Source organism: Schistocerca nitens, chromosome 2, assembly GCF_023898315.1.
Source record: "Schistocerca nitens isolate TAMUIC-IGC-003100 chromosome 2, iqSchNite1.1, whole genome shotgun sequence".
Classification (NCBI taxonomy): domain Eukaryota; kingdom Metazoa; phylum Arthropoda; class Insecta; order Orthoptera; family Acrididae; genus Schistocerca; species Schistocerca nitens.
In genome coordinates, this window is record NC_064615.1 from 834,078,136 (window position 1) to 834,099,265 (window position 21,130).

A 21,130-nucleotide genomic window follows, 5' to 3' on the forward strand; every position below is an offset into this window, starting at 1 on the left:
GACGTTACGTTTGCAACCGCACCGCATTTACTGTCAGTTCCCATGCTGACGCCACAGGATATTGCCTTGCACAACCAGCCCACAGGACACTCCGATATCAGACCAAATGTGCTCATGTTTTTATCACCCGCATTGGTGCCGCTCCCACGATTTTCAAACTTTCTGTTCATCGGCTCTGGTGGCCCACCCGCGTCACGGTTACAAATTCGGCCCCCTCCTTTCATTCCCAAACATCCAGAAATTTGGTTTGCTTTTATGAAGAAAATTTTCGTGCAGCAACAAATAGTCGATGATTTTGAACAGTTCACAATAGTGATATGCAACCTGCACCAACGTGTGTCATCAGTGATATTGGATATAATTATGCAACCCCCACCACAACAAGCCTACGCCACCCTAAAGACGGCGTTAATTTCACGTTACACAAAACCTGTGGACCAGCGGATAACATAGCTCCTGTACCATGAGAAATGTGGTGACAGATCGCCTTCAGACTTTTACCGGCATTTACATGCTATGATGGACCCTTCCATGTTCTCAGACACATTACTTGTGCACATCTGGCAACAGCAGTTACCTCCACAGCTGTGCTTAACCTTAATTGCTTACGAGGGCCGGCCATTAAGCGAGTTGCTGCAAGTGGCCAATAGAGTGCACTCCCTGCTCGACTCGCATGCCACAGTGGCTGTTGCCGCAACCACCTCGGCCAACAACACCAGCCGAGCATGGCCGGAGCCGATTGACGCAGCGCCTCCAGCTTGTGCTTCCACGGCCACATGACAAGCGCTGGACACGGCCGAAGATTTCTGATCTCTCCGCGCTGCCATCGATCAGCTGACTGCCCAGCTGCAGTGGCTAGAGCCACGCAACATTGCGGCGGCTGACACACACACGCGTCGTCACCAGCTGACGCACTCACCACATCACGCAAACAATGGCACTGGTTATTGCTGTTTCCACCAGCGTTTCGGCGAGCAAGCTACGAAGTGTAAGGCACCGTGCTCACACCCAAATGCATCCCACAGCCTGCTTTAGGCGCAGCCGACCGTGACAACAAGCAACTGCACCTAAACTCACAGACACATGAGAGGAGGACACCCCCATTTCAGGACAAGCCTACATTCTGCAGATCAACTTCTCCAACAGCTGTAAGGTATGCATCTTCACAAAGACTTTTTGTTCCTGATTGCTCTACAGGATGGATGTTTTTGGTTGACACCGGCTCAGATGTCAGCTCTCTGCCTGTAAATTTCTTCCCTTCAGACAAACGTACTGAAGAGACCACTTTGAAAGCAGTCAACAATTCAGTCATCCACACATATGGACAGAAAACACTGGCAGTGGACATTGGACTACCAGAAAAATGCAATTGGACCTTCGTTATGGATGCTATCTACCAACCTATACTAGGTGCTCATTTCCTGGCAAAACGTGCATTGTCCATGGATTTATGCAAGTCACAACTTGTCCATTCTGCCAATGGATGGGTTATCCCAGGAATACAAGGACATCCGACCTCTCATGCACGCTCAAGGGTTGATAACCTCAGTGCACCCACCTGGGAGGACACCATAGTGACGAATGAATCTGACCTGCACATGGATGAAATGACATCAAAACAGTTGACGGCAGAACAACAGGCTCCTGCGGTTTCACCCGCAAAGGCGACACCCAAGCCACAACATGGAACAAGAAAGAACAGGGTGAAGCATGAGATGGTGCACCACATCCATACAACTCCAGGCACACCAGTCTCCTCACGCGTTCGCAGGCTTGCACCTGATCGCTTGCAGGAAACCAAGACCATTTTCAACGAGATGCTACAAGAAGGACCTATACAGCCATCCAACAGTCCGTGGTCCTCTCCTCTGCACCTTTCCCATAAAAAGAATGGGTCATGGCGCCCATGCAGTGATTATCAAGCTTTGAATGCCTGAACTGTTACGGACAGATGCCCTGTGCCACATATACAGGATTTCACCCATTCACTGGCTGGGATGACCATATTCAGTGTTTTAGATTGCCGTAAGGCTTATAATCAGATCCCAATGGCAGAGCAGGACATACCAAAGGCTGAAGTGGCAACCCCATTCGCGCTGTTTGAATTTTTTGTGATGCCATTCGGGCTGAAAAATGCTGCCCAAAAATGACAACGGTTTCTGGACAGCATGCTAAGAGGGCTACCATATTGTTTTTCCTATTTAGACGATGTTCTGGTGTTTTTGGGGAATGTTTCTGACTATCAGAAACAATTAAACAAGGTGCAAAGCAGGCTTAGTGCTCATGGAATAACACTTAACATGGACAAGTGCCTGTTTGGGGAACCCGTGGTGACCTTCCTGGGTTATAAAGTGTCAGCTCAGGGCATTTTCCCACTGCCAGAGAAGCTGGAGTTGTTGCGTACCCTACCACGGCCTCAAAACTAACACGATCTCTGACGATTCCTAGGAATGATAAATTTCTATCATCGCCACCTCCCCGGAACAGCAGCAATCCAGACACCACTGAACAAAGCCTTGGCCAGACACAACAAAATTGGCAAGCGCCCACTCCCATGGACACCCGAGATGGACTCTGCTTTCAAGGCACTGCAAAACAGCCTTCACAACACAGTGGGGCTTACACACCCTGCACCAGGAGCTCAGTTAGCCCTAGTAGTGGATGCAAGCCAAGTTGCAGTTGGTGCAGCAATACACCAGGGAGTGAAGGATCATTGGCAGCCACTAAGTTTTTTCTCACAAAAACTACAGATGGGTCAAATTCGTTGGAGTGCATACGACAGGGAACTCCTCGCAATGTATGAAAGTGTCAGGCACTTCCGCCCTTTCGTTGAGGGCAGGCAATTCACCATATACACTGACCATAAACCTCTCATGGCATCTTTCTACAAAATCAGCGATTCATGTTCCCCCCACCAGGCCCTCCATATCGAGTTTATATGCCAGTTTTCGACAGACGTGCGTTACATCCATGGTGCCGACAACATTGTGGCAGACTATTTCTCGCGCATTAATGGGATAAGTCCAATGTTGGATTATTCTGAATTGGCAAGGGCACAGGCTTCAGATGTGCCTGATGTGCCACTGGCCTACATTTACGACTTGTGGACGCCCCCTGCAGCCCATTTAGGGTATGGTGCGACACCTCCATGGTTAGACCACTCCCATACATCACTCCCCAGTTCCGAAGAAAGGTATTCGACAGCTTTCACAACCTGGCACTCCCAGGAACCAATGCCTCAGTGAAGTTAGTGACGGACCGTTTTGTGTGGGAGTGACAAGTCGATAGTCTACAGGACACTGAAACATTCTCTTTGCAAGTGAGGTTCTTTGGAGGAAACAGTGAGTGTTAGTTTCCCAGGTTAACATATGTATGTATTGCGTTTGTGCGGTACAATAAAAGTGATTATTCCTAACATAAAATCCACGCAAGCGTTTTCCTTTATATAGTTAAATTACCCCTACACACATTAACAAAGCTGAACTTAAATTTTTCATACAAAATACAAATATAGTCCAATCACATCAGAGGCATGCTTATGACTCTTACACTCTGCGGAAATAACCATATTCCAAAAGGTTTACAATTTTTCTTGACAAATGAATTTCTACTAATTCCAATTATTATTTCGTAAATATGAATCCAGAAATAAATATAGTAACCAATACAGGATTGCTTGATTAATAATAGAAATTTTAAGTGGGCCAGCATTTCATTATTTCAAATGTTTCTAAAACAAACAAAAAATGTCAATTGCAACATCGAGACTAAAACATTTTATAAAGTAATTCATTTTCATAAATTTTATCTTGAAATATAACATACTATGTATAAAATTATATGAAAGTTTTCATAAAAGTAACTGAGATAATATTGACCTGTCCAGAATTCGAAAAATAATACTGGTATTGACAACTACTGTTGAGGAAAAGTAATACTAGAGGAGGATGTCCTGTTACAAGCCTTGCAATACAGTATGCCATTGTCTATAACAAAATCAGAGAGTGGTGCGTACTGATGGCATTCCACGTCTCACTCTCTTGGGATTCTTTCAGTTCTTCTATGGCAACATCATGTGTTTGCACAACTCTAATTTTTCTGCTAAGCGTGTCAGCATTTCCTTGCAAATGGCCAAGTGTGTGCTAGACTGTATAATCATACTCAGATAATTTTAATGTCCATCTAGTCAAATGATTGCTGTGGTCCTTTAAACTCAACATCCACATTAGCTTGGTGTGGCCTGTAACCACAGTAAATTGGCATCGATATAAGTATCACTTAAAGCAATTTATGCCAAATGTGAGAACTAACAACTCTTTCTTGGTAGTGCTGTAGTTAATTTCTGCAGAATTCATTTGCCTGGAGGCACAACCTATTTGTCTTTCCTCACCATCTGTTTCCTGATTCAAAACGGCCTCAACCATGTAATCTGATGTATCCATTGGAAGGATGAACGGTTTTTCAAAGGTTGGGTATACCACTAGGGGCAAACAAGTCAACATGTTTTCAATTTTTCTCATTGCCCCCTCACACTCCTCTGTCCATTCAAACAATGTCTCTTTCCTTAAAACATCTGTCAGTGATTTTGCTGTTGTAGCATAATCTTACACAAATTGAAAATAATTATTGGCTAAGTCAAGAAAAGATTTTAACTCTGTAACATCGTTTTGACACTGGGAAATTATCCGCTACCTCAGTTAGCCTAGAATCTTGCTTAACTCCTTCTGAATTAATGACATGTCTGGGGTACTGAACCTGTGACTGTGCAAAAGCACATTTTTCTAGCTTTAAACTTAATTTTGCATTTTGAAATAAGATATTACATTTTTTAATATCTCAGCATGCTCTTTAATTGTTTTTTGCAGAAATTACAATGTCATTGAGATACATGAGACACATAGTAGGTTTTAAAACTCTTAATAAGAAGTTGGCAAATCTTTGTTAAGTGGCAGGTGCATTTCTTAGACCAAATGGCATGTGCAAGAATTCATACAGTCCAGACAGAACCACAAAAGCAGTTTTTTGTCTATCTTGTGGTGCAATACCCAGAACACATATGCAGGGTGGTAAAGTATTTGCTGTTCCCTAATCTGTCTAAGGTCTCATCAATACATAGAAGGGGCTAGGTATCAGGTGTGGTTTACCACCCTCATATCGACACATAGATGATAGATTTTCTTCCCATTGCTTGATTACTTTTAGGCACAATGTTGATAGGACTCAACCATGGACTTGCAGAGAGTGGAATTATACCCACAGCCAGCTGCTGTTGAGTAGTATCTCCAGTAACAGACTTTAGGTGGTATGGTAGTCAATATCTTTCCTGCATGATTGGTGTTGCATCTTCCTTGGGAATTTTGTGCTATATGATGCCAGTAGCTCGCAAATACTGTCTTTACTCAAACAACCATACATATTCCTCTAAAGCTGGGTGTAAAAGACTTTGCTCTGACTCCCTAAAATGTGCCAATTTCTTCTTCAACTGATACCATAATGAAGGTCCTATCATGCAAACCTTCCTCACAGGTAATTGCTTCTTTTTCTTTCTTTTAACTTGTTTTAGGTTTGCTACTTTGGTTTCTATAACCTCCTCAGCACTGGCCAAAAATGTATCACATGGTTTCTATACCACATTGACCAAATTGCCAACATACACAGGTATTTGAAATCTATTCCCCTTAATCTTGCGATGTGGGTTCCCCTTCAAAAGTTCCTTACGATAGTGATGCACATCCACTGCTCATATAATGTATGGAATCACTTAATTGAACAGTGCAGGTTTTATAATCTATCACAGCCTGTTAGCATTCTAGGAAATCATTTCTTAACACAACATCAAAGTCCGATCCGCATTTCCTTACTACTTACACACCAAAGTACATACATTTTACCTACAATGTGCAGATCTATTGTACAGGTGCCTGCAGGTATGATTATCTTGTCTCCAAGTCCATTTATATTGTAGTATGGCAGTTTTAGCATATGCTTGTCATTATTAGAAACAAAAAGAACACTAATCTGAGCACTGATATCCAGAAGAATTTTGCTCGTCTTCCCTCTGAGCTTGCCCTCTAAAACTAAACAGTATGGTTGGGCTTCCCATATCTCTGGTAATTCATGTCATTAATGAACACATGTCACAGTTCACTGGTATGCGTGAGGGTGGATACAAATCTTTCCACTTCCTTGTGTAAAAGAGAAAGTCTAACTGCCTCATACGAAGAGGTGGAGGAGGCTACCTTTACCTCACTCCCTATTTGTGGATTGATTCCATGTATGAATACATCAATAGCTCCTGCTTCAGCTTCTTCAATTAACACTTTGTTAGGTGAATTGTCTCTTCTTAGGGTGTAGGTGTAACAAGAGACTGCCCTAATTCTGTCATCAAAGCCCCCCCTACCTTTCTGTCTAAGGGTGGACAACCGATCAGGTAATAGCTAACCTCTTCCATACATTACAGAGTAGTGCTCTGCTAAACCTGTGCCAAGAATTCAAAAGTGGGTGCTTCCCAAAACACATCTACTGACTCAATATAAGTTCACTCATCACCTGGAAGCTTCAGCTGGGTGACATTTAACAAAAAATGATCTGGCCATGCACATGTACATCCCACATCACTGATGTTTTGCAAAAATGTTGCTACATATTTGCCTGGCTTTCAAGCAAAAGGAGGTACAAAAGTTATGGCTATATCTAGTATTAGCTTTTCAGGTTCAGCCTTAGGAGCCCTTGAAGGGCCTGGAGCTGCTGCATTTTTGGCTGCTCTTTTTTGACGTTCACAAGTTATCACATTAAGCCATTCCTATAACTCTATTTTTTCAAGTGCAAGGGTGCTTATCTGCTTTTACAGAAAAGTAATTCAATCAAGCTCTCCTGTGGCCACAGTTGCAGCATCAGGAGCTGATTTGCACCTCTCCACTGGTTGGCAAGGTTGTAAATCAGGCATGGTTACAAAACTGGGATTGAGACCAAACAGTTGCACACAAAAAGAGGTCTCACTCTATTCTAGGTGACAAAAATATCCCTTGGAAGAAGTTCCCCAGAGTTGTCAACTAGCACAATACACTGCAGCAACACTTACATCACACGGCAGTGGTGGTGGTAGCAGAAGAGGTAACTGAAAATAGCAGTGACACAGGAGCAGTGTTGTGGGTAGCATTGGTAGCATTGGTAGCAGTGGTACGAGAGGCGGCGACAGCATTGGAGGTGTCCTGAGGAAGCTCGCTGTGCCCATTGAAGCAATGCTGCTTACAGCAGTCCAGCAACTGCCAGTGGCTAAAACTCTGCTTGGCTTGGACAGTGGTGGCACATGGATTACAGCATGGTCAGCAGCATTACTTAGCCACCCCAGCTGATTGCTGTGACAGTTGCAGTTGGCAAGCAAACTTATGTGTGAGCACACCAGACATGTGTCCAGTGCCAGCAGACATGTAACCCATGGCAAGGTATGGCCGGGCACATATGTGTCTACCAGCACATGTGACTGGACAGGAAAAGGTTGAGTAGACCTAACGGTGGTGATCCCATTACAGGACACCACTCGTACTTGTCATGATGGGTTAAGGAGTGTAAGTGGATGTACAGGACTGATCCTGTTCACTGTAACATACACAGGTAGAATGAAAAAGAGAGTTGCCAAAAAAATAGAAATTTGCTCTCTTTCTCCTATTCTAAAGGGGAACATGCTCAAAAGTCACCCTTTTGCATGTGTAGTACTGCAAGTGGGAAAATAACAAAGGGATATAGGCCTTAAACTGTTTTAGCTACTCTTCAATTCTGGCCATGCACCAACACTCTACAATACTTACATTTGATACTATTAAATTTTATAACTGGGACATTCTTTTATGGATATCCTGTATAAGATAAAGAGCAAGTGTGAATATTGTAATATTGAAAGGCAGACATTGTTAGAGAGAAATGTTGCACTTGGTAAAAAATGTCTATAAAACGCAACTCAAGGAAATGCAATTAATTTAACAATTTCAATATTAACGTAAAGGCATACTGCATTGAATGTAATGAAAAATGAATAATTTGTAATATGTTGAGCGTAACTGAAAATAGCATTTGAATATTACCTAAGGATTCACTGAGAAAACTTTACAAGAAAATGTAAAATGAAAATTTACTTGACTTGTAAACATTTCCATCTTTTTGTATGGAGAAGTAATATGTCCTGATAGACATGTGTCCAATATCTAACTATTTCAATTGTATGTTCAATATTTGTTGGATAGAATAAAAATACTATACAAACAAGTCTATGAAAGAAAACTGTTGTATCTCTTATTTCCACCACTCCACATTTGTACATTCATAACATAAGTTGCTTCTTAAACCCAATAAAATCCACAACAACAGCAAGGATACCTTAAGAATTAACAAACTAATCACATATTAAATTTGAAATATCTGAAATGGAACTGGTCAATTTCTGCTACAATTTTGTGTCATTTTTAAAGTTGTTTACAATAATAAAATTGTGTTTGGAACTCTATCTGTGTTTATTTTGTTTTGGTAAATCCTTTGCTTTCATCTTCTGTATTTCATGGCCTGCAAACAACATGCAAGTTATTCTCAACATAGTTTATAGGTTACTTATACAAAGAAAATGAAGACATTATTAGCATAGTTACGTTAAACAAGCTGGATAGTTACCCCATATTTGCGAATTCAGATATTCACCAAAAAAAGACATCAGTATGCATGCTATAAATGTTACAGCTGATAAAGAAATACGCTGGGTCCAGTCCAAAACTCCATATATTGGATACAGCCATGTTCCATCATAGTAGTATGTACAATAAAAGCTGAAATTTTGAAAGAGATATGTGTATTGTCCCTGCATAAGAAATGATTTATTAGAGATAATTTTTCCTGAGAATATTGCATAGCCATGTTCTCATACAAACTGGAACACCATAAGCATGAAACAAAATGCAAATGGCTGATAAGTCACAAATATATCTTATTGAATTTAAATATTTGTTGTAAACCTACTAAAGATTCATATAAGAACACACCCCTGGTAAAGATAGCACCCAGTTTAGTTTTACTATAGGTTTCATCATTCACACCTAAGCACATAGGATGTTGGAGTATCCAGTGATCATAAAAAGATTTTCATTACAAAAAAGTGATGAATTTGTTAAAGGTTTCACTTCAGCACAATGCGTCGTACTACAGTATACACTAACGAGCCAAAACATTATGATCACTGCACACTGTGATGTTGAATAGCTCCTGGTGGTGTTGTGGGCACATGACCTAGTAAGGAAAGAATTTAAGTGGCACAGAGATGAATGGGCAGTCTTTATAGTGAATACATGGGCCAAAATGCAGAAATTCACTTATATAAGTGGTTTTGACAAAGGGCACATTGTTGTGGCTTTGCAGCTGGAAATGAGAACCTCTGAAATGGTGAAGCTTGTCCGTTCTTTGTACATTACTGTCATGAGCACCTATGGCAAGTAGTTGGAGGGTGGTGGTATAATGCATAGGCTGTATGATGCTGGACATCCACGTCTCATCACAAAACATAGAGGTCGGAGGTCCACAATTGTGTAATCCAGAATAGACAATGATCTGGGGCAGATCTGACAACAGAGTACAATGCTGCAATGTGAACCACACCACAGATGCAGGCTGTTGAGAGCAAAATTATTTTATGGGGTACACTGCATTGGGCTTCTATGGTACCTATGGTAGTACTCGATGGCGCCATGACAGCAGTGAACTATATGAACATTATTGTGTACGACATGCATCCCTTCATTGTTGAAGTCTTCTCTAATGGCATGACATCTTCCTGCAGGATAACTCTGTGTGACACAAGGCCAGTATAATGCTGCAGTGGTTATAGGAGCATGACAGTGAATTCACAGTGATATCTTAGACAGAAATTGCTCCTGATCTGTACCCACTGGAACACATATTGGGTGCCAGATGCATACCGACAAACCACCGTCCTGTAATTTGCAGGAATTTAGTTACCTGTTAGTAGACATCTGGTGCCATATACTTCTGGAAACTTATCAAGAACTTGTAGGATCCATGTCAAGCAGAATCGCTGCTGTACTGTGTTTGAAAATTGGACAAATACACTTTTAAATGGGTGGCCATTATGTTTGGTTCATTGGTGTAAAATATGACATACAACTTGTAATTTGCAAGTACGAAGCCTGTTCAAAAATCCTGGAACATTCATAGTTTCGCGCCAATGGTGTGTTGGAGCGAAATTCATTTGGCATCCCTGCACATGCCTGTATTTAATGTGTAACTGCTGAAAGTTTCATTGTTGTATATTTGTTAGTTACTGTTCAGTGCTGTATTCAGTAGAACGTTGTGTCACATAGTTTGCAAATTTCGAGATAGCGGAGTTAGAGGAGCAATGCATCTGCATTAAATTTTGAGTGAAACTCAACAAAACCTTTACAGAGACACACCAAATGATGCAGGAAGTGTATGGTGATGAGTGCTTAAGCTGTACTTGGTGTTATGAATGGCTCGCATGGTTTAAAAATGGCAGGACAGAAGTTAAAGATGAATCCCATTCATAACACCCTTCAACATCTGCTGATGATGCTCATGCCAGGAACATTAACAGAATTGTGCATGCCAATCAAAGACTGACTGTCCAAGAGATTGCAGAAGAATATTTCAGTTTGATCACATCATGAAATCCTGACACAGCATCATGGAATGCATTGTATTGCCACCAAGTTTGTTCCACGGCTCATGAGACCTCTACCTCACAATCTGTGAAGACCTTTTGGATCATGCAAATGAGAACAAGACCTTCCTTAAGAGAATCATGACTGGTGATGAGACATGGGTCTACAGTTATGATGTTGACGCTAATGTTCAATCTTCACAATGGGTCACAAAAGGTTCTCCAAGACCAATAATAGCTCATCGTGTCAGGTCAAATGTCAAAGCCACGCTGATAGTTTTCTTTGATACTGAAGTATTAGTTCATCATGAATTCATGCCATAGAGACAAACTGTTAATCGATTGTCTATCTGGATGTGTTGCAATGTCTGTGAGAAAACCTGAGAAGGAAGTGGTCTGAAATGTGGTGAGACAATTTATGGCTCTGGCATCATGATAATGGACCCACAGATTCATCCCTGTTGGTGCATGACTATTACACAAGAAACAAAATCACTCTGTTGTATCACCCTCTATACTCTCCAGATCTGGCCCCTGTAGACTTTTTTCTTTATTTCCAAAGTTGGAAACCCCATTGAAAGGACAAAGATTTGCTAGACAATATAAAAGAAAATTCACAGACGGTGCTTCGTACGATCCAGAAAGAGGCATACCAAGACTGCTTCTGGAAGTGGAAATGGCACTGGGAGCAGTGTATCAATTGTGGAGGTGAGTATTTGAAGGGGACCATGCACAATAAGCAAAAGGTTGGTGTAAGAAAAATTTGTGGCAAAGTTCCAGAATTTTTTGAACAGACCTCGTATGTGACTAAAAGTCTGCAAAAGGCGACTGTACTAATAACTGGGGAAAGTGTGTGGGGTGGAGGGGGTAGGGGTCTAGGAGAGGACAGCCCCTAATCAAAGTTTGGTGATGTTTAACAGGATCAATCAGAGCAGATCCCAGCTTTTAATCCAGGCATTTATACCATGAGAGCCGCTTACCAACACGCATAGCAAACAGAACAGTGAGTAAATGCCTGCAACTTTCAAGACTTAAATCAAATAGAACTCACATAAAAACTGACTGACTGCTAAATCACAATACCGACTTGAGGTCTTTACTGCCACATGGTCTGCAAGTGAAATGGTCTTGTTGACCTCAGGTTCATGGGTTTAAAAGCTCTCAGTCCTGTACTGAGAGTGCTGTGAACATAGCTCTGCTCAGACTCAAAAATACATTCATGTCAGGCTAAATGCTTTGGGCCCTGACACACAAATTTATCATGGATAGTATTTTTGAAAACTGTACTGCTACATTCTAGTTCTTGGAACATCCATATTTCATCCAGGTCGATGAATATTGGGAAAACAGACTGTGGATGTAAGTGGTTCAGATGTTCTTTCTTGTAGTTGGTGTAGAGAAGCACCTATAACATAGTCCAAAGCATCAAAAATAAAAAGTAAGGGAAGATCTGTTGAGGGATGAGTAAGCTGGGTTGCATTAGCTACTTCTTCTTTAAATTTCTTGAACGATTTTTCTGCTTTGTTGGCTCATGTAAAAGATTGATTATCCTTCTTCTTGGAGTTTTTGCACAAGTTAAACAAACTGCAGTCTGTAGCAACAGACATCTGTAGAACTTTGCCAGTCCTCAAAAATAGTGTAGTTCTGCTACTGTTTTAGAGTAAGGGTGTCTTTTATTATTTTCACTTATTCTTCTAATGGTGAAACTCCTTGATGTGACACAGGATAACCCACCCATCATATCTCTTTCTCTTCAAAAATCCATTTTCCCACCTTAATCTTAAGGTGATATTTATCCAGCCATTGAAGAAGCTTTTGAAAATGGATTATATGTTCTTCATCTGATGCTGAAGCAATGAGAACATCATCTACATTGAAAATAAAATAAAATAAAATATTGCAACACCATGAAGGAGCAGGTAATCATGTAAAGGATGATGTTTATTCAAATTTCACTTCAGTCACATAAAGAGTGGTGCTAGTAGAGAGGAGGCAAACCAGGTGTGCTTTAAATATGCACTGTAACAGTCGTGAGCGTTAGTTACCTTTGGGACTGGGTGTGGTGAGTTGACGTTAGTCAGGAATGCCTTCAAGGTGAGAAAGATGCCATTATTAACACCTTACTGAGTTTGAACAAGGTCATGTAATAAGGCTATGAGAAGCTGGATGTTCCTACTGTGATACTAAAGAAAGACTTAGCAGAAATGTAGCCACTGTACATGATTGCTGGCAGCAGTAGTCACAAGAATGTATGGTTACAAGAAACCTGGTCTGCAGACAGCCACATGGCACAACCAAGAGGGAGGACCATCATGTTTGATGTATGGTATGATGCCTGTAATATTTCTTGTCATACAAAAGCAGAAGCTAACTTCAACACAAATAATGAGCTACCCAAATTCATTAAGAGCCTCAATAATTTAGATGACAAATATGCACCCATATTTCAAACACCTAATGAGTGTCAGGAATGCAGCACACAGGACATACAAAGGACATCCAACCTCTCATAATCATGTCACATACAAGTAAATACACAAATGAGTCAGTCAATCTGTGAGGAATGCAAAGCTCAGGAATGCCCACTAGCTAACAGAGGACTTTCACAGACCTGCCATCCTATAGAAAAATCAGTGAGGTTTAGGAACAAGCAAACCCAAATCTTCAGCTAAACTTTTAGTTCCTATTGAGGATCTAAAAGAGTACTTTGCCACATTGGTTTTTTTACTTGACCACTGCACAAGTGCATAAACCATCACTTCCTTTAAAGTATCACTGGGTGGTATAAATGAAATTTTTTTTCTGCAGCCGGTATGCCCTAACATGGTCTGGAGGTCAATTGTGTAAATTTGTTTGGCAGCTGCAGGGCACAATAACATACAGCACGAATGATCAGTTTTCTTTTTGATCCTATACTGTTCAAAATAAAGGATGTTTTTAAGTAATCTCTGACCTCCAGCTTCTTTCCAAGCAGAGATTCATAAAAGCATTACCCAAGATGGAATCTGCCAAACAGCCATCCAACTACAGGCCCATTTTCATTTTATCAGCACTATCCAAGGTTTCAGAATACATAGTTTACAAACAGCTTACTAATTATTTAACATCAAATGAACTTTTCATGGAATGCCAGTCAGTTTTTCCAATCACAGCGCAAAAATTGCTCTCATAAAAGTGACTGACAAACTGAAACAAGCTATGGATAAATAACAGGTGACTATTATGTGCTTTTTGGATTCCAGAAAAGCTTTTGACACTCTCAACTTGGACATTCTACTTGATAAACTTCCAAGCCAAAATTTTTCTCAAGTGTTGTGCAGTGGCTCCACTCATACCCTAAATGTTTCCAACAGTGTGTAATGATTGGAACAAAAAGGTGACAATGGAGGGATGTAGGATCAGGGGTCCCACAAGGATCAGTACTGGGTCCATTACTCTTCTCATTATATGTTAATGATGTGTCAACTATTCTCTCCCAGTGCAAATACCACCTATATAGTGATGACATTTGGTTATATCTAAATGCAAGTCCAGGATGTAAATGCTGATTTACTTGCCCTACAGTGTGGACACATAGTTTAAGTTTGAAACTTAACCTATCTAAAAAAACATGCAAAATTAGTCACTGACAAAAGACTTATTATCCCTCAGTTCAGAGGATTTCTTCCATCATTAATCCTAGTTGGCACAGAAATAAACTTTTCTTCTTGTGCAAAGACCTTGGGAATAATTCTGGAGCATCATTTATACTGGACTGGACTGGACTTCACTCACTACAGAAACAGAAAAAAGCATTTCTTGTCAGTCTTAAAAAGAAGTTCATTGAGTCACTAATACTCCCCATATTTGACTATGGTGATGTCATTTTCCAAGGACTTTCATATAAGCTCACACAGGCTTGAACTGTTGATGAATGCTTGTGTATGATACATTGCAGTATATGCTTTTTTGACTATATCACACCAGCCTATGAACAGTTATAATATCTATGCCATTAAACGTAGAGACTATTGTTCTCTATGTTTGCTCTATCAACTTATACATCATTGCACTCACTCTTATTTTTCCTCAAATATTACTCTACTATCTGAACAACACAGCAGAGATACTCGGTCTCAACAAACTAAAATTCCCCCTGTACCACCACATAGCACTGCCATGTTTTCTAAATTATTTTCTGTATCAGGAACCTGACTTTGGAACTCTCTTCCTCAAAATATCAGAGAAATTAAATATCTTCCAAACTTCAAAACTACTAACAGTCCACCTTCTGTCACAATAGCCATATCTCCTACAGTCTGTACAGTTCATTTTTGTAAGTCCCCTTTGCCCAGAACTTTTCCCTACCCATTGTTGGCAGAGTTCTTCTATTTATATTTTTCTTTTTCATAACAGCCATTGTCATTGTCATTTCATTCTTCCCCTCTTCCTTTATCCATTCTGCTTCTGATAATTCTAAACTTGGCTTCAATGCTAATCTAATTTATATCACTCTAAATGCCCATTACTATTATTATTTATTACTATTATGCTTTTTGTTATTGGGAGGGTTTTGTAACTCCTTGTCACTTGTAAGAGAGGCCTTAAGACTCTAATCTGGTTACACTAGATATGCAATAAATAAATAAATGGCTCAAAAAACTGGCACTAATAATTTGCTAGTAAACATTTGCAAGAATAAATAGTGTTGTAAATCTGTGTCAAAGACCTGTTTCCATGTTCAGTAGGTGTTCACCATATGTGTGTACTGCAGAATTGTTTGCAGTGCAAAGCTACCACCTCTGAATGTTTTTGTGATCCAATGCTGTTGCTGGAAGTACAGAAATGTCTACCCCAGAGATGACCAAAAATCAATTATGTGTGTTCCAATCCATAATGAACAGGCAGTGAGATGCTTCAGCCTCCTCACTCTGTGCCATGCTGAGAACATTCACATAGCAAGTCACATACTAGATTTCCTTCTGAGTGTTAGCAGATTGTTAAGAAATAAATGGACATGGCAATGTGCACTTCTTTGCAGTCTGTTTGAAATTATAATGATACCAGCACATAGAATGTTTCTGAGCAAGTTACACTGATTTTGTTTTGATATGCTTCCTTATCATGTCCCAGTTTGTAGTTCCTAAATCTGTGTCATTGGTTCCGAAAGCTGTTCCTCCAGTTGGAGAATTCAGTTATTTTGATTATATACAGACTGACTGGGCATTGTGATCCCTACAATTTTGTCAGGCATAAAAGGCACTGTTTCAAGATTTTCACCTCAACAAACCACAGGTATAGGATGCACATCGGGTGATAGTTACTGAAGAAATATATTTCTTAAAAAAAAAAAAAATCATAGGTTGCTTGCATTCCTGCAGGAGTCCACATCTCCCTGTGTAACATAGATGGCTTGCTGTCTCCTACATTTTCTTCTGTTAGCAATATTTTAACTTTAAGTGACTGATTCTTCTAATTCTCAAGTACAGCATTTTTTAAAGTTTGTACAAGAAAAAGCTGATAATGGTTTTTAAATGAAGTCTGAAATTAGCTCAGCAACTTCACTATCAAACAGTCCTAAAACATAAGTTGCTAATTTCTGTGGTAGCAGATTACGGCTACATTTGCAAACACCATACAGTTTTTCACCAGAAACAAAGTATTTTCACTGCCATATGTGATATTTCTGGACTGGTGTCATTCAGTGGTGAGTTTCCCACTGAAAAACAATTTCAAAATCGCAGCCACAGCGCCAGCTCAAACAGGAACATCACGTCCAGAAGATGAGATGGTGCCAGAACCAGCCTCAGAACATACAGCAAAGACTGAAATTATCATCAAGAAAACTACCTACTCATCATCCAGATGCTCACACACAGGGAAACTGATGAAGGGGGCCAGTTCTTTCCGAATTTGGCCCAATACAATGAATCCAGAACAAGCAGTCAACACTCAGGTGGACGTTCCGTTACTTTATAGTCAAATTAGTTTTAAAGACCCTCTAACTAATAATATATGCAGTAGTAATTTCGTTATGCACTTGAACATCAGAGGTCTGTCTGAAGGAATGATCAGGAAGCTTTATGATATAGAAATTTTGCTAGAAAGTGTGAAACAATCTGTGAAAGTAATATGCCTTAATGAACATTGGCTAAAATCTGAAAATATCAGTCTCCTAAATAAACTTACAGGTTATAAACTGGCTACCAGCTTTTGTAGGACCAATGGGTATGGAGGCTCCTGCATACTAATTCATTCCACAGTTGTTGTTGTTGTTGTGGTCTTCAGTCCTGAGACTGGTTTGATGCAGCTCTCCATGCTACTCTATCCTGTGCAAGCCTCTTCATCTCCAAGTACCTACTGCAACCTACATCCTTCTGAATCTGCTTAGTGTATTCATCTCTTGGTCTCCCTCTACGATTTTTACCTTCCACGCTGCCCTCCAATACTAAATTGGTAATAATAATAATAATAATAATAATAATAATTTTATTGTCTTTAAGCCATTACAGCAATAGACAAAGTCATACATATAATACAATACAGTACAGTACATGCTATAAAAGGACAGAATTGTTAAGAACTTTACAGTTTAATATCACAGGTCATGAAATCCTTTACATTGTAGAATGGGTTTACAACTAACCAGTCATAAAGTGTTTGTTTGTATTGTTGCTCTGGTAAATTTTGTATACCTTGTGGAAGTTTGTTAAATAATTTGTGGCCCATAAGTTCATAACTGTTAACTGATTTTGACAGTCTGTGGTAGGGTGTATAGATAGAGCTGTTTGTCCTAGTGCTGTAACAATGTATATTTGCCCTGCGTTTTACTTTAGGTAAGTTCTTTTTCCCCTTGATGCCTCAGAGCATTTCCTACCAACCGATCCCTTCTTCTGGCCAAGTTGTGCCACAAACTTCTCTTCTCCCCAATCCTATTCAATACTTCCTCATTAGTTATGTGGTCTACCCATCTAATCTTCAGCATTCTTCTCTAGCACCACATTTTGAAAGCTTCTATTCTCTTCTTTTCCAAACTAATTATCGTCCATGTTTCACTTCCATACATGGCTACACTCCATACAAATACTTTCAGAAATGACTTCCTGATACTTAAATCTATACTCGATGTTAACAAATTTCTCTTCTTCAGAAACGCTTTCCTTGCCATTGCCAGTCTACATTTTATATCCTCTCTACTTTGACCATCATCAGTTATTTTGCTCCCCAAATAGCCAAATTCCTTTACTACTTTAAGTGTCTCATTTCCTAATCTAATTCCCTCAGCATCACCCGACTTAATTCGACTACATTCCATTATCCTCGTTTTGCTTTTGTTGATGTTCATCTTATATCCTCCTTTCAAGACACTGTCCATTCCATTCAACTGCTCTTCCAAGTCCTTTGCTGTCTCTGACAGAATCACAATGTCATCGGCGAACCTCAAAGTTTTTATTTCTTCTCCATGGATTTCAATACCTACTCCGAATTTTTCTTTTGTTTCCTTTACTGCTTGCTCAATATACAGATTGAATAACATCAGGGAGAGGCTACAACCCTGTCTTACTCCCTTCCCAACCACAGCATCCCTTTCATGTCCCTCGACTCTTATAACTGCCATCTGGTTTCTGTACAAATTGTAAATAGCCTGCCGCTCCCTGTATTTTACCCCTGCCACCTTTAGAGTTTGAAAGAGAGTATTCCATTCAACATTGTCAAAAGCTTTCTCTAAGTCTACAAATGCTAGAAACGTAGGTTTGCCTTTCCTTATTCTTTCTTCTAAGATAAGTCTTAAGGTCAGTATTGCCTCACGTGTTCCAGTGTTTCTACGGAATCCAAACTGATCTTCCCCGAGGTCAGCTTCTACTAGTTTTTCCATTCGTCTGTAAAGAATTCGTGTTAGTATTTTGCAGCTGTGACTTATTAAACTGATTGTTCAGTAATTTTCTCATCTGTCAACACCTGCTTTCTTTGGGATTGGAATTATTATATTCTTCTTGAAGTCTGAGGGTATTTCGCCTGTTTCATACATCTTGCTCACCAGATGGTAGAGTTTTGTCAGGAATGGCTCTCACAAGGCAGTCAGTAGTTCCAATGGAATGTTGTCTACTCCCGGGGCCTTGTTTCGACTCATGTCTTTCAGAGCTATGTCAAACTCTTCACGCAGTATCGTATCTCCCATTTCATCCTCATCTACATCCTCTTCCATTTCCATAATATTGTCCTCAAGTACATCACCCTTGTATAGACCCTCTATATACTCCTTCCACCTTTCTGCTTTCCCTTCTTTGCTTAGAACTGGGTTTCCATCTGAGCTCTTGATATTCATACAAGTGGTTCTCTTCTCTCCAAAGGTCTCTTTAATTTTCCTGTAGGCAGTATCTATCTTACCCCTAGTGAGATAAGCCTCTACATCCTTACATTTGTCCGCTAGCCATCCCTGCTTAGCCAATTTGCACTTCATGTCGATCTCATTTTTGAGACGTTTGTATTCCTTTTTGCCTGCTTCATTTACTGCATTTTTATATTTTCTCCTTTCATCAATTAAATTCAATATTTCTTTTGTTACCCAAGGATTTCTACTAGTCCTCGTCTTTTTACCTACTTGATCCTTTGCTGCCTTCACTACTTCATCCCTCAAAGCTACCCATTCTTCTTCTACTGTATTTCTTTCCCCCATTCCTGTCAATTGTTCCCTTATGCTCTCCCTGAAACTCTGTACAACCTCTGGTTCTTTCAGTTTATCCAGGTCCCATCTCCTTAAATTCCCACCTTTTTGCAGTTTCTTCAGTTTTAATCTACAGGTCATAACCAATAGATTGTGGTCAGAGCCCACATCTGCCCCTGGAAATGTCTTACAATTTAAAACCTGGTTCCTAAATCTCTGTCTTACCATTATATAATCTATCTGATACCTTTTAGTATCTCCAGGGTTCTTCCAGGTATACAACCTTCTTTTATGATTCTTAAACCAAGTGTTAGCTATGATTAAGTTGTGCTCTGTGCAAAATTCTACCAGGCGGCTTCCTCTTTCATTTCTTAGCCCCAATCCATATTCACCTACTACGTTTCCTTCTCTCCCTTTTCCTACACTTGAATTCCAGTCACCCATGACTATTAAATTTTCGTCTCCCTTCAGTATCTGAATAATTTCTTTTATTTCATCATACATTTCTTCAATTTCTTCGTCATCTGCAGCACTAGTTGGCATATAAACTTGTACTACTGTAGTAGGTGTGGGCTTCTTATCTATCTTGGCCACAATAATGCGTTCACTATGCTGTTTGTAGTAGACTATGATATCAGACAGAATTTTAGCTATCTGAATGAAGAAGGTACATTTGAAAGTTGTTGTATAGAACTTAAAGATTATAACACACTAATTATCAGCATGTATCGCACCCCTGGGTACCATATAAGCTCTGTATTTTTAGATAAGTTTGATACATTGCTACACAAATTAAAATGTGAGAAACTGTACAAGAAAGTGGTTATATGTGCTGACTTCAACATAGATGTAAGGACTGATGACAAATTTTCTTCACACTTAAAGAACCTGGTAGCCACAAATGGGCTAAATCTCAATTTTGATCAGTATACAAGAATTACAGCAAGCTCTGCAACATGTATTGACAATATTATAAGTAGTTATAATTATTATGTAAAAGAAAAGTTTCTTCTGGATTTAGGAGTATCAGACCATAAAGCACTATTTGTATCACTATCGAAGCAAAATTCAGTCTGCACAACAAAAAGATGTAGGAATTTCAGTCAAGAAAATGTGGAAGTATTTTGCAAAAAACTAAGCCAAACCAAGTGGTCAGTCAGCAAACACACTTCCACAAGTGACAATTACAATAACTTTTTAACTGAATTCTTGGGTATATTCAATGAATGCTTCCCTTTTGTAACAGTGAGGACCAGGTCCCAAAAAAGTAGATCCTGGGTAACAAAAGGAATTAGAGTGTCTAGTGCTACTAAGAGGAAACTGCATATGGAGGCAAAAGTAAATTGAAGCCCTCAATTTCTTAAGTATGTAAGTGCATACAAAAAAACATTTGACAAAATAGTTAAACTAGCAAAACGTACTGCAAATAACGACTTCATTTCAAATGCAAAAAACAAAACAAAAGCTGTTTGGTCTGTTATAAGAAGCAAAGTTGGCAGTGAGGCAGAGAGAAAATGCCCTTCTAAAATAATGATAAATGGTAGAGCTGTTACAAAACCCAGTGCCATTTGTGAATCATGCAATGACTTTTTCATAAACTGTAACAAATTTGGTAACTGTTCACCACCAAATACAAAGCCCAATATGACAGATAGCAATTGCACATGTTTTAAGTTTTCTCATGTTTCCATCTCAGATGTCATCAAAATCATAATGTCCCTAAAAAAATTCAAAATCTGTGGGGTGGGATGAGGTCCCCACTGGAATAATAAAAATAGTCCGTCACAGTATTGCATATCCACTCTCCTTCA

General features: G+C 39.7%; 1 protein-coding gene across 2 annotated transcripts in view; it reads right to left on the reverse strand.

The window, feature by feature from the left end:
• Positions 1 to 21,130, reverse strand: part of LOC126237102 (androgen-dependent TFPI-regulating protein-like) — a 137,450-nt gene that overhangs the window by 78,886 nt on the left and 37,434 nt on the right. The window contains exons 4-5 of one of the 2 annotated variants that reach the window (XM_049946912.1): positions 8,662 to 8,813; positions 8,270 to 8,556 (exon numbers count right to left, since the gene is read on the reverse strand). In XM_049946912.1, the coding sequence (XP_049802869.1) occupies positions 8,498 to 8,556; positions 8,662 to 8,813 (211 nt within the window). In that variant the 3' untranslated portion in view covers positions 8,270 to 8,497. Of the gene's footprint in view, positions 1 to 8,269; positions 8,557 to 8,661; positions 8,814 to 21,130 lie in introns of those variants that run through there. The other variant, XM_049946913.1, reaches the window with a different exon arrangement.